At 49.5% G+C, this 13,525-nt stretch overlaps 2 protein-coding genes across 3 annotated transcripts in view; both read right to left on the bottom strand.

The window, feature by feature from the left end:
• Positions 1-13,525, bottom strand: part of LOC310666130 (intelectin-like protein) — an 814,635-nt gene that overhangs the window by 643,941 nt on the left and 157,169 nt on the right. The window lies entirely within an intron of this gene.
• Positions 1,793-13,525, bottom strand: part of CA14 (carbonic anhydrase 14) — a 33,881-nt gene continuing 22,148 nt past the window's right edge. Inside the window, exons 5-11 of one of the 2 annotated variants that reach the window (XM_083416757.1) lie at positions 12,022-12,117; positions 11,552-11,618; positions 9,938-10,095; positions 7,617-7,743; positions 4,682-4,702; positions 2,749-2,885; positions 1,793-2,479 (exon numbers count right to left, since the gene is read on the bottom strand). In XM_083416757.1, the coding sequence (XP_083272883.1) occupies positions 2,797-2,885; positions 4,682-4,702; positions 7,617-7,743; positions 9,938-10,095; positions 11,552-11,618; positions 12,022-12,117 (558 nt within the window). In that variant the 3' untranslated portion in view covers positions 1,793-2,479; positions 2,749-2,796. The remainder of the gene's footprint in view (positions 2,480-2,748; positions 2,886-4,681; positions 4,703-7,616; positions 7,744-9,937; positions 10,096-11,551; positions 11,619-12,021; positions 12,118-13,525) is intronic. The other variant, XM_083416756.1, reaches the window with a different exon arrangement.

The following is a 13,525-nucleotide window of genomic DNA, read 5'->3' as shown; positions in this document are numbered from 1 at the left end:
GTGCCCCCGCCACAAACTGCATTCCACTCCCAAGTGGCAGCTGGCGTGGAATGTAGCGGAATTCCTAATTGCGGTTCCCATGTCAACACGCAAATAAGGAATTGCAGGGTGGGGGTTGTGTTTGGCTATTCTCATGTACAATCTGTGGTGTTTAGTCGTGTCCGACTCTTCGTGACCCCCTGGACCAGAGCACGCCAGGCACTCCTGTCTTCCACTGCCTCCCGCAGTTTGATCAAACTCATGCTGGCAGCTTCGAGAACACTGTCCCACCATCTCGTCCTCTGTCGTCCCCTTCTCCTTGTGCCCTCCATCTTTCCCAACATCAGGGTCTTTTCCAGAGAGTCTTGTCTTCTCATGAGGTGGCCAAAGTATTGGAGCCTCAGCTTCAGGATCTGTCCTTCCAGGGAGCACTCAGGGCTGATTTCCTTCAGAATGGAGAGGTTGGATCTTCTTGCAGTCCGTGGGACTCTCAAGAGTCTCCTCCAGCACCAGAATTCAAAAGCATCCATTCTTCAGGCATGCTATATTTGAAGGTGGGAATCCTAACATCATAGCACTGGAGAACTGAACTGTTGGAAGGGACACCCAGGAGCCATCTATTCCAACCCCCAACTCAGTTGGCAGAGCTGCGCCGGGTTCAGTCCCCAATGGTGTCACCAGGCAGGGCTGGGAGAGAGAGACCCCTGCCCGAAAACCAGAGACCCGCCACTGCCAGTCAGTGTGTAGAATCTATAGTGTAAGTTACTTCATGGAGCAGGGCTCTGATTTGGTACAGGGCAGCTTCCTGTTTGAATCAGTCCAGAACCATGAGGACTAGACACTTGCATCGTTTACGATGGGAGGGCTGTATCTCAGTGGTACAGCATCTGCTTTGCTTGCGGAAGGCCCCGGGTTCTGTCCCCTGCCACCCCTTGCCCAAAACCCTGGAAAGCCAACTGCTGCCAATCAGTGTTGGCAAGTACTAAATTGGACCCTGACAGCCTGATTCAGGATATGGCGGTGCCCTGTTGTCTGTTGGCTTGGGAATTACAGAAACCATCTCCTCTATGCTTCGTGGCTCCTCCCCCCACCCCACATTTCAAAGAGATTGTGAAACAGATCATTATGAACCAGGCAGAGGGCCTTCTCGGTAGTGGCACCCGCCTTGTGGAACGCCCTCCCATCAGATGTCAAGGAAATAAACAACTATCTGGCTTTTAGAAGACATCTGACGGCATCTGAAGTTTTTAATGTCTGATGTTTTATCGTGTTTAATGTTCTGTTGGGAGCTGCCCAGAGTGGCTGGGGAAACCCAGCCAGGTGGGTGGGGTATAAATATTATTATTATTATTATTATTATTATTATTATTATTATTATTATTATCTTTGCTCACGCTACCTAAGCTAACAGACTATCCCCAAAGGGTCTCGTAGTGCTAATCCGAAGCAAGCATAAAATGAGCAAAGATTTGGACCAGCTTCCTTTCAAATCCACGTTTATATCCCCTAATATTCATTCATTCATTCATTCATTCATTCCATCAATAGAGGTGGCAAACCTGGTTCTCTCACCTCCTCTTTTAACCCACACAACAAACTTACGAGGTCGGCCGACAGGCAGCTACCGGCCTAAGTTCGCCCACTTCGCATCCGAGCAGGGATTTCAACCCTGGTCTCTTTCCGGTTCCGACACACTAACCACTACCCCACACTGCCTCCCCAAAATAGATTTGTGCCTCTGCCCCTTTGTCTCGCCACCTCGCTTTCCCCCACCCCAAATCCAAAGCAGTATGCAGTCATTGGGGCAAAAAGGTGGGGAAGGGACTTTTATTTCTTTTATAAAGTGGTTAGATGGAAACGATCTGCTCAAAAGAGGACTCAGTCTACATCTGTTTGCAACTGGCTCCAGGAAGAAATGTGGTGTGTATCTGTGGGTGTTTTAAATCCGTGAAAATAACAAGAATGTTCTGATTCTGGTGTTGTTGTTTTTAAGGGGGACACCCGGGTGGAAAGAAATCACAAACTGGACAAACCCAAAACTCTTTGTACATCTGTTCCTTGTCAAACCTAGCAGACTGCCAAAAAATTTTCTTTTTAAACAACCTGGATTTTCCTCCCTTCTTATCAGCCTTGCATCTCCAGATGTTGACCCTGTGAACTTCCTCAACTCATCAGTTGCACTGGCCGATGGGAGTCGGAGTACATTATCTGGAGGGCAGCTGCTTGGCGATCTGGGTGCTGTCGAACTATAACTCCCGCCCAGGGAAGGGGGTGGGAGTTGTAGTTCCTCAACATCGGGAGGGCCAAATTTCTGTGGCCTCATCCGCTGCCCTTCCTGGCCCTGCAAAATGCGTAGTTTTTGTGTGTGAGTGAGGGCAAAGGACGAGGAGATGGTTGAGAGGGAGCCTGTTTGCGTTGCAAGTCAAGGTGTCAGTCCAAAACCGCTCGCCGGGAGGAAGATGTGAAGACGACGCCCTTTTGTTCCTCCATCCTCTTCTCCCTGGTTGAGAAGGAGGGAGAGCGAAAGTCAGGGAGGCAGCAGAAATAAGTTCTTGAGATCCTACGGCAGCTGTGGCGAGTCTGCTCTAAGGCGCTGACTGAACTACAATGCCCATGGCCACTTGCTGAGCCTAATGGGAGTTCCCCAGTCCTGACAGGGTCTTAAGAGGCACCACAGCCCTCACCCCAAATTAGCACCCATCTCCTGGGGGGGGGCATGTCTGGGGTACCACTTGTTTTTTTGGCATCAAGTTAACCAGGGGGGGATACCTCCTGCCAGAAGAAGGAACCAGCTTGGCCTCAGTCTGTGTCCGCATCTCACCGTATTCTCTTCGCCACAATCCAGCCGGCGAGGAAAATGCCCAGGCAACCCAAAATCACCCCGAAAATGATGGCCACAATCTCACCTGGAAGGGAGAGAGAGAGATAGAGAGAGCGCCATTCATGTTTCTTCTTTACGGCTGAATATTTTAGACTGTCTCCTACAAACCTCTTAGAGGCCTTTTGTCCTCGTAAGCGGTGCATAAATTTTGTTCAATAAATAAAATACAGAGTCCCAAGTTGGTTGGGGTGGAATGTGTGTAGCTTCCTCACTGAGGACTAGTGTAGTGGAGCAGCTGAAGAGGTTATTTCTCTACATACTTGCTTGAAACTCAAGGAGAAGATGGAGAGCGCTGTTCTCTCTCTCTCTCCTAGAATATAGGAAACTGTCCTTTCTGCCGCCCAGCCACCTAGATCAATAGTGTCTGCACAGATTGGTAGCAACCCTCCGCAGCTTTGGGCAGGAGTCTCTCTCAGTCCTGACAAGGTGCCGGCGGGGACTGGCTCTGGGACCTCCTGGGTGCCAAGTAGCAGGCACTCTAGCACTTTCACTTAAAAGCAATAGTAAGGTTCCAGTCCTCATGGTTCTTCAGGAAGGGCTGGCTTAAATAGGAATAAAGGAAGCTGTGTTATACAGACCCCTCTAGCTCATTATTGTTGGCACTAACCAGCAGGGGGTCTACCTGGAGATGTTGAGGGGACATTATGCACGCTCTATCCCTGAGCTTCAACATAAAAAAAAAAAAGATCACGGCCACTGGTCCCATCACCTCCTGGCAAATAGAAGGGGAAGAAATGGAGGCAGTGAGAGATTTTACTTTCTTGGGCTCCATGATCACTGCAGATGGTGACAGCAGCCACGAAATTAAAAAATGCCTGCTTCTTGGAAGAAAAGCAATGACAAACTGGACAGCATCTTAAAAAGCAGAGATGTCACCTTGCCGACAAAGGCCCGTATAGTTCAAGCTGTGGTTTTCCCAGTAGTGATGTATGGAAGCGAGAGCTGGACCATAAAGAAGGCTGATCGCCGAAGAATGGATGCTTTTGAATTCTGGTGCTGAAGGAGACTCTTGAGAGTCCCATGGACTGCAAGAAGATCAAACCTCTTCATTCGTAGGGAAATCAGCCCTGAGTGCTCACTGGAAGGACAAATCCTGAAGCTGAGGCTCCAAGACTTTGGCCACCTCATGAGAAGAGAAGACTCCCTGGAAAAGACCCTGATGCTGGGAAAGATGGAGGGCCCAAGGAGAAGGGGACGACAGAGGACGAAATGGTTGGGCAGTGTTCTTGAAGCTACCAGCATGAGTTTGATCAAACTGCGGGAGGCAGTGGAAGACAGGAGTGCCTGGTGTGCTCTGGTCTAGGGGCTCACAAAGAGTCGGACATGACTAAACGACTAAACAACAACAACAACAACAACAACAAATCCCTGAGCTTTGGCCCTTTCCTTAAAAACTAAGCAGGATTCTAGTCCTCAAGATACTGAGAACACAATTCCAGTACATGGGCCTCTCCTAACCCTGCCTGGAGATGTCAGAAGTGGGGACTGAACCCAGGACCTTGTAGATGAACAGCAAATGTTCTTCCACTGAGCCAGGGCTCATTCTCGGGGATGTTTAAATAAATATTTCCAGTTGCGGTCACCTCTTCCACCTGCCACCTCGATGCCCCCTGCCAGGCTCTGCAGGATTTGTGACCATCCCCAGATCCTGCCTGGCTCCCTCCATAGCCCTTTCCCAGCTCCCACCCTCCATCCCATCATGCCAAGCCACCACCCTATGCCATTCTTGCAAATTTCACCATCCCGCGGGTAACACCTCCAGGTGACCCCTCCATAGAGCAGCTCCGTCCATCCCGCTGAACAAACAAGAGGTCCACATACCTGCAGAATATCCTGGCGGCCCTGAAAGGTAAGATGAGAGGAATTTTCAGTGTTATGCATTTTCAGATATGCATTACATACCGTATTTTTCGCTCTATAAGACGCACCTAGTTTTTAGAGGAGGAAAACAAGGAAAAAAATATTCTGAATCTCAGAAGCCAGAACAGCAAGAGCGATCGCTACGCAGTGAAAGCAGCAATCCCTCTTGCTGTTCTGGCTTCTGGGATAGCTGCGCAGCCTGCATTCGCTCCATAAGACGCACACACATTTCCCCTTACTTTTTAGGAGGGAAAAAGTGAGTCTTATAGAGCAAAAAATACGATATGATCTCTTTCAGCTTCTGCCTTCTGGAAGAAGGTACAGGGTTATGAAGACTAGGACTAGTTGCCTGAGAAACAGGTTTTATCCAAATGTGATTTTGGTTTTAAACGCAGTGTAAGGTAGTCTCTGTGGGAGTATATTGTATTGAATTATGGGGTGTTTTTAGGGGGTTAACCAGGCTGGGATAGCTGGGATAGCAGGCTTGTTGGTTTTTGAATGTCTGAGGTAGATTTTTTTCAATTTCGTCGTTCTGTATGACACAATGACAATAAAGATTATTGTATCTTATCGTATTGTATATATAGCTCAGTTGGTAAGAGCATGACACTCTTAATCTCGAGGTTGTGAGTTCCAGCCCCACGTTAGGCAAAAGATTTCTGCATTGCCCAGGGTTGGACAAAGTGACCCTCGCAGTCCCTTCTAACGATTCTATGATTTTATTAAGTTTGTTTGTTTCTAGTCCTCAGGGACCATTGCAAAACAAAAGTTCAACCCAGTGGTTTCTGGAATTCGAGGGGGGGCACCATTCCGCCCCCACCCCCGACACTAGATCCACAAACTCATCCCCAGTACTCCCTGCTCTACCCTATAAAAAGCATTATTCAGAATAGCAATTTGCACAACCTGCTAAGGGAGATAACAACACAATAAAATTCAGAACAGCAACGATTAGTTGCACATTTATTGAAAATCCAGTCAAAACTCTGTTTAGTTTGATTAATTAAAAGAAGAAGGATGACTTTGATTCAGCAATGCCGACTTTTCAAAGCCGATAGTCATTTGCACCTCCGACACCTTGCCCCCTGCCACCCCCTTGCCTATTAGCACCCCCTTAAGTAATCCCACGGGATGCGGGTGGCGCTGTGGGTTAAACCACTTGCCAATCAGAAGGTCGGCGGTTTGAATCCCCGTGACAGGGTAAGCTCCCGTTGCTCGGTCCCTGCTCCTGCCAACCTAGCAGTTCAAAAGCACGTCAAAGTGCAAGTAGATAAATAGGTACCACTCCAGCAGGGAGGTAAACGGCGTTTCCGTGCGCTGCTCTGGTTTGCCAGAAGCGGCTTAGTCATGCTGGCCACATGACCCGGAAGCTGTACGCCGGCTCCCTCGGTCAGTAAAGCGAGATGAGCACCACAACCCCAGAGTCGGCCACGACTGGACCTAATGGTCAGTGGTCCCTTTACCTTTAAGTAATCCCACCCGGCTAGGGGTAAATACCATCCGTTTGGGGAACCAGGGACATATGTAAGTAAAACATGGTAGCAGAAATAGAAATGGACCAGGACATGAATATTCCACAACATTGCAGGGGGTTGGTCTAGATGACCCTGGATCCCTTTCCAGTTCTACAGTTCTATGATTCTGCAACATGAGGCAGTTTAGAAGGCTGGATTTCCTTTGCACAGTGGCATAGCGTGGGGGGTGCAGGGGGGGCGGCCGCACCGGGCGCAACATCTGGGGGTTAGGGTTAGGGGGCGCAAATCCACGGGTTAGGGGGAACAAATCCACGGGTTAGGGGGAACAAATTACTTGCCTTGCCCCGGGTGCTGACAACCCACGCTACGCCACTGCCTTTGCAAATCACACCTTGGCCCTTAAACATGGAAAGTTTATTGCTCTTAACCAGGGGTCGGCAAACTTTTTCAGCAGGGGGCCGGTCCACTGTCCCTCAGACTTTGTGGGGGGCTGGACTATATTTTGGGGGAAAATAATAATGAACGAATTCTTATGCCCCACAAATAACCCAAAGATAAATTTAAAATAAAAGGACACATTCTATTCGCTGATTCCCGGGCCATCCAAGGGCCGGATTTAGAAGGCGATTGGGGCGGATCCGGCCCCTGGGCCTTAGTTTGCCTACTTGTGCTCTTAAATTCAGGACCCATCACCTGTACCCAACCCTCGCTGTTCATATTTCCTTTGTGGCTGCTGGGCCACTTTTGTCCACTAGAGGGTGGCACCTCCCTGCCTGTTTTCCCCACCATTCCTAGCTGGGAACTTCGCCCAGAAAAAGCGAATTCCATTCGCCCATTCTCACAATAATTGCGAGAATGACTGGGAACATACCAGAGAGTAAATCCTATTGAACTCAGTGGGACTTAGTTCTGAGTAAAAATGCTCAGTTACCTGGGAGTCAGCTCCATTGTATACAGTAGGGCTTCCTTCTGAGTAAACTCCATTTACAGTAAGGAGTAAACACTCCATGTGTTTCCTTAAAAAAATATATGCTTGTCTTCCGAGGCATAGCAGTGAAAGAATTTAAAGTGGATTAGTGAGATTTCCCTTCAAAATTATAGGAAGGGCTTTGTATCCCAGCGTCACCATTTCCTTCATTCGGTGCAGGGATTTTATTTTCAGGGCTAAACAGGACTCCGTTTTTGTACCTATGCGCACACACGCAGCGCTTTTGATTGTTCTCCAAGAAGCGGAAGGATAGGGAAAAGGAAAAGCGGGACGTTCCCGGATCAAATCGGAAAAAGGGACGGCTTCTGTAATTCTGGGGCTGTCCCTGGGAAATCAGGACACTTGGACGGTATTGATATATAGATATACAGAGACAGACAGAGAGATTTGCATGTTTAAGCAGAATTTTCCTGCACATGAAGTTGGCACTCACCCACGGGGAAAGAGGCAAGAACAACTCGGCCGTTCAAGGATTGCGGAGCCCGGAAATTATCCATGAGGAGCTCTGCGTGGGCCTCGCCTTCCGCCGTACTATAGACAGACTTCTGAAGCTTTTCTAGCTGAAAGAGAAGCGGTAAATAAAGGCAAACCTGAGGCAGCCCTTTCTCTGTACTGTGGGAGGAGGCACTCTCCACCTGTCCCCGGGAAAAAATCTCTGCTTGTTTTGCCTCCTGCAATGCTCAGCTGCAGAGAAAACATCTGCCAGCCTCCCACAGTTGCCTTCAGGCCAGATATCATCATCATCATAATCATCGTTTTATTTGTATGCGACCTTTCCATAGTTAGATAGACAGATAATTTATTACGGTAGGACACCAGCTTATAAAACACAACTTGGGGGTACAATCCCAGAAGGAAAGCAAACATTTAAAACAACGTACAACAATAAATTTAAAATTTATAAATGCGATAAGCGTATAGACACTTAAAACTTTAAGATAAGCTACTGCAGAGAGATGATCCACGGAACCGACCTTTCCATAGTTAAAACAATGCTCAAGGCGGCTTACAACAGGACGAGATTTACGTAATTACCAAAATAACGAAAGTCATGAAGAATAAATAAAACAAACATCGAAAGGTACGCCACCAAATGGAGAACAATTTCCACATCAATCATAAAATATAAAACTAAAAATACAACATGAATACCGATAACAGCTTAAAATGGCGTAGGTAAAAAATAAAAACAATATTAAAAAGGAGACCGCTCTGTTGAACAGCAGCAGCAGCAGCCCAGGCATGGATGAGGGCTGGGAAGGATGAGAATCAGGGGCCAGCAATGTCCGGCCCACCTGTCCCAGAGGTTAAAGGTAAAGGGAACCCTGACCATTAGGTCCAGTCGTGGCCGACTCTGGGGTTGCAGCGCTCATCTCGCTCTACTGGCCAAGGGAGCCGGCGTACATGTGGCCAGCATGACTAAGCTGCTTCTGGTGAACCAGAGCAGCGCATGGAAATGCCGTTTACCTTCCCGCCAGAGCGGTACCTATTTATCTACTTGCACTTGACGTGCTTTCAAACTGCTAGGTTGGCAGGAGCAGGGACCGAGCAACGGGAGCTCACCCCGTCGCGGGGATTCGAACCGCCAACCTTCTGATCGGCAAGCCCTAGGCTCTGTGGTTTAACCCACAAAGCCCCCCACGTCCCAGAGGTTACCTAATCTTAACTCAGATGCACCTTGACTTGGTGAAGGAGGTTTAGGTCAAGGCTGGAGGCTTGAAACTGGTTTTATAAATGTTATCTGTTCTTCTGAAGGAGCGTCTCCACCCCCATCGTTCTGCCCAGACACTGAGGTCCAGCGCCGAGGGCCTTCTGGCGGTTCCCTCACTGCGAGAAGCCAAGTTACAGGGAACCAGGCAGAGGGCCTTCTCGGTACTGGCACCCACCCTGTGGAACACCCTCCCACCAGATGTCAAAGAGAACAACAACTACCACACTTTTAGAAGACATCTGAAGGCAGCCCTGTTTAGGGGTATAAATGATGGTGATGATGGTGATGATGATGATGATGATTCCTGGTTTGATAAATGTTGGCTGCCCAAACCAAGGAGTCCCTAAACCTTTGATTTAACTTAATTTTAATTGCTTGTACTGATATGCCCACCCCGCTCCTCATTTAATCCCCGCAACCCCTGTGCGGCAGGCCAGGCTGGGAGGCTGTGACGGGCCTCAAAGCCACACCCAGCGACCTTCATGGCTGAGGGGGCGGAATTTGAACCCTGGTCTCCACGGTCCTAGACTGGCACTCTAACCACTATGCCACACTGCCTCACCTTTGACAAGCTATAAAACCCCCAGGATTCTCTGTGGCTGTGAAATGGGTACAAAACCAAGGGTTAAGGTAAGATTCCCGCATTTCGGGGGTCAGGCTAGAGGACCGCCAGGTCCCTTTCCCATGATTCTAAATTTCCAGTGCAGCTCTTCCCCACTCACCTAGCACTGAACATCGCTCTGGGTTTTCGGGAAGAAGAAGAAGAAGAAGAGTTTGGATTTGATATCCCGCCTTTCACTCTCTTTAAGGAGTCTGAAAGCGGCTCACATTCTCCTTTCCCTTCCTCCCCCACAACAAACACTCTGTGAGGTGAGTGGGGCTGAGAGACTTCAAAGAAGTGTGACTGGCCCAAGGTCACCCAGCACCTGCATGTGGAGGAGCGGGGAATCGAACCCGGTTCCCCAGATTACGAGTCTATCACTCTTAACCACTACACCACACTGGGAGTGAGCCTAAGGGTTTGTGTGTGGCAGAGAAGGTACCTGGGCAGCTGAGAGCTGGACGGGCTGGTGGAAGACAGTCCACAGCACGCTCTGGAAGCACGGCGGGGTGGTCAGAGAGCCGTTGTAGCGGAAAAAGTGGCCCAAATGTACCGGCAGGAGGTCGCGGACGTTGAACGGGGCAACGGTGGTTTTCTGTTCTGTCCGGGAGATGTGAGAAGAGGAAAGAGAGGAGGAGAATGAAGCGCCCATAATGCAACAGGACAGCTTCAGTGGCTGTCTGCCAGCTCCATCTGGTACACAGGATGAGACCCTCCCTGCCCACAGACTGCCTCACCAGAGTGGTGCATGCTCTGGTTATCTCCCTCTTGGACTACTGCAATGTGCTCTACGTGGGGCTACCTTTGAAGGTGACTCTGAAACTACAACTAATCCAGAATGCAGCAGCTAGACTGGTGACTGGGAGCGGCTGCCAAGACCACATAACGCCGGTCTTGAAAGACCTACATTGGCTCCCAGTATGTTTTCGAGCACAATTCAAAGTGTTGGTGCTGACCTCTAAAGCCCTAAAAGGCCTCGGTCCAGTATACCTGAAGGAGCATCTCCACCCCCATCATTCAGCCCGGACGCTGAGGTCCAGCTCCGAGGGCCTTCTGGTGGTTCCCTCATCGGGAGAAGCGAAGTTACAGGGAACCAGGCTGAGGGCCTTCTCGGTGGTGGTGCCTGCCCTGTGGAACGCCCTCCCACCAGATGTCAAAGAGAACCCACAGCGCCACCCGCGTCCCTACAATTCTCTGATTCTATGTGTGATGGCCTGGGACTCGGACTCAGGCTCGGGCTTGGAACCAGAGGAGTCTCAGTCCACACCGGATCCTTTGCCTCAGGCGGCAGCTGAGCCTAGTCTGGGGCCTGATTCTGAAGAGCCCCATTCTGCACAGGCTCCCCTGCAACAGGCACCAGCTGGGCCGAGTCAGGGGCCTGATCCTGCCCTGGCTCCTGATGTTGGGATTACCTCATTGCCTCCAGCTGGGCCATCACTCACAGCTGCTCCACTACCGGTTGGGTCAGGGGAGGCTGAGGCGGCCCCTGGGTCTAGTAACCCACCGACGTCTCCCGAGCTGCAGAGACTGAGGTCTGAGAGAAGGAGAGACCTGAGTACTCGCAGGAGGAGTGCTCACCTTCGGGCGAGACAGGGAGTTGAGTCGCCAGGGGATCAGGACCGGCCGTTACCCCGACAGAGATTAAAGGCTGTCGGACCCTGACCCAGGTTGTGGGAGCAACATTGCTGTTTGCCAGAACCTGCCTATGATCCTGTGCCTGACCTTGCCTGGTTTCCTGCCTTGGCCCTGTCGGACTGACTCCTTGCAGAACCCTTGGATTCAGGACCAGACCTGGACCTCGTTACTCGGGTTACCCCCAGGCCCAGCACACTGTGTGCCATTGGCTTGATCCAGCAGGGCTTTTCTAATGAGACCTCCAGCTCTAGAGGCAGTCTATCGTCATTCCTAGGTGCTCAGGGGTATTTGACCACTGGGCGAATGGGATGCTGGACTAGACGGGCCCTCCTTTTTCAAACGCCGCTCCTTTTCACATTCCAAATCCCATTTCACACACACACAACCTGCCTGCCCTGATTGCTCTAGAGGAACGATTCACCTGCGTACTGGATCTTGTCCAGGGGGTCCAGGATGTGGTCGTAGGCAGGGTTCTCCGCATCGCCGGCCTGCCAGACACATTGGGAAGAGAGGAGATCGGACGGGTGAGCTATGGTTATTTCCTTATTTCTGTGGTGCCCTGAGAGGTCCCTGCCCCAGAGAACATACACAAGCTTCATTTGGGCAGTTTTTCGGGTGCATTGTGGCTTTGCTATTACAGTGGTGCCTCGCAAGACGAAATTAATTCATTCTGCGAGTTTTTTCGTCTTGTGAATTTTTCGTCTTGCGAAGCACGGTTTCCCATAGGAAATGCATTGACGGTTTCCCATAGGAATGCATTGACGGTTTTAAGAAAAAGGCACAAGACGTTTTCGTCTTGCAAAGCAAGCCCATAGGGAAATTCGTCTTGCAGAGCAACTCAAAAAACAAAAAACTCTTTCATCTTGCGAGGTACCACTGTATAACGCTTACCTCCAGGAAAACGCCCAAGACCGCCAGTCCATCTGGGTGGTGCATTGCCACACTCACGTTGTTGTACTTTTCCGAGTTGTAATGGACAACGTGAAGCTGAGAGAGAAAGAGAGAGAGAGAGAGATTGAGAAAGAGAATCAGGAGATCTACTGCATGTGGCTTAGCTAGGGGCAGAGATCACCTGCGATTATTATTTTCATTCTTGCACTGTAAGTCACTTTCAGGCACTTTTGTGTAAGAAGCAATAGATAAATGTAATAAACCAGCAGCTTCAAACCTAATGATGCTCGGGAATTCTAAGAAACAAACAAACAAAATTGGTCCAATTTTTTTTTTGAACTCTGGGTTCAGAAACAGGGCAGTTTTGAAAACCGGCGCACTTTCTGTGGTGAAAACCAGCGCGGTTCTGAAATGAGCGGTGAAAACCAGCACAGTTTTTAAACTGGTGGGTTAAAATCAGCGTGCTTTTGAAATCGGCGTTTAAAATCAGTGCCCGCTTTGATGGTCCAGTCGGCCATCTTTGATTTCAAAATGGCGTCCAAAAACACGAGAAGGAAACCTGCTTCTTGGTCTCAGGAACCATTGTACGAAATTCAGCGGTGACATCTTAAGGGGCATCCAAATGCATCACGAACAAACAACCTTCCAGAACAGCCTTTCTCAACCTTGGCTCCCCAGATGTTTTGGGACTACAACTTCCATCATCCCTGGCCACTGGTCCTGTGAGCTAGGGATCATGGGAGTTGTAGGCCAAAAACATCTGGGGACTCAAGAACCACTGTTCCAGAATACGTAGCAGGGAAGAAAATTACAAGGATGAGCCGTCGTCCCGCCCCGGGTGCAAAAATGTCCCACAGCAGCCCTGTCCCCCCGAAAAGGCGTTTCTGATTCTCCCAGCCCTCGTGGCGTCTGCTATGAGCTTTAAGCCGGTCACCCGTCTACTGCTGCCATGGCTAGGTCAGCTCAGGTCTCCTTTAGCACTTGCTCTGACAAAAGAACTTCAGTCATTTCCCTCCCCTCTTTCTTCCCGCGCTCTTAATTCTCACTGTCCCGGGCTGCCCTCATTAATCCCCCACTGCCCCTACGTGAACTGGAGGGATCTTAAATCCGGCCAATGTCCTCCATCTTTCTGGAGCAATTACACAAATTTGCCAAGGTGGCTCTGCCTCCCGTTTCAGGGCCTGAAGCTGCCCAGAGGAAGGACGCTAAATCTCCTGCGTCGTGCTTTTTCGTCGCACGCTACCTGGTTATATTTTCTACGAAAGTGCAGTTTTGTACAAATAAAAATAATTGAAAAATGTGTGTGAGAGAGGGAGGGAGAGGTGAACTTGTCAATTCCAGTGTCCTTCAGCTTCTCATTTTTCCAATCATAAGTTCAACACTCTGCATTAGCTTGAGAATCTAATTTTAAACTCCCCGTGAAAATTCACCGGCAAATTTTTAGCACAGATTTCCCCTGATTCATACATAGAATCATAGAATCATAGAATCATAGAGTTGGAAG

Source organism: Podarcis tiliguerta (assembly GCF_965153285.1).
Source record: "Podarcis tiliguerta genome assembly, chromosome: 16".
In the NCBI taxonomy this organism is placed as follows: Eukaryota; Metazoa; Chordata; class Lepidosauria; order Squamata; family Lacertidae; genus Podarcis; species Podarcis tiliguerta.
This window is presented reverse-complemented; position numbering and strand designations above follow the sequence as displayed.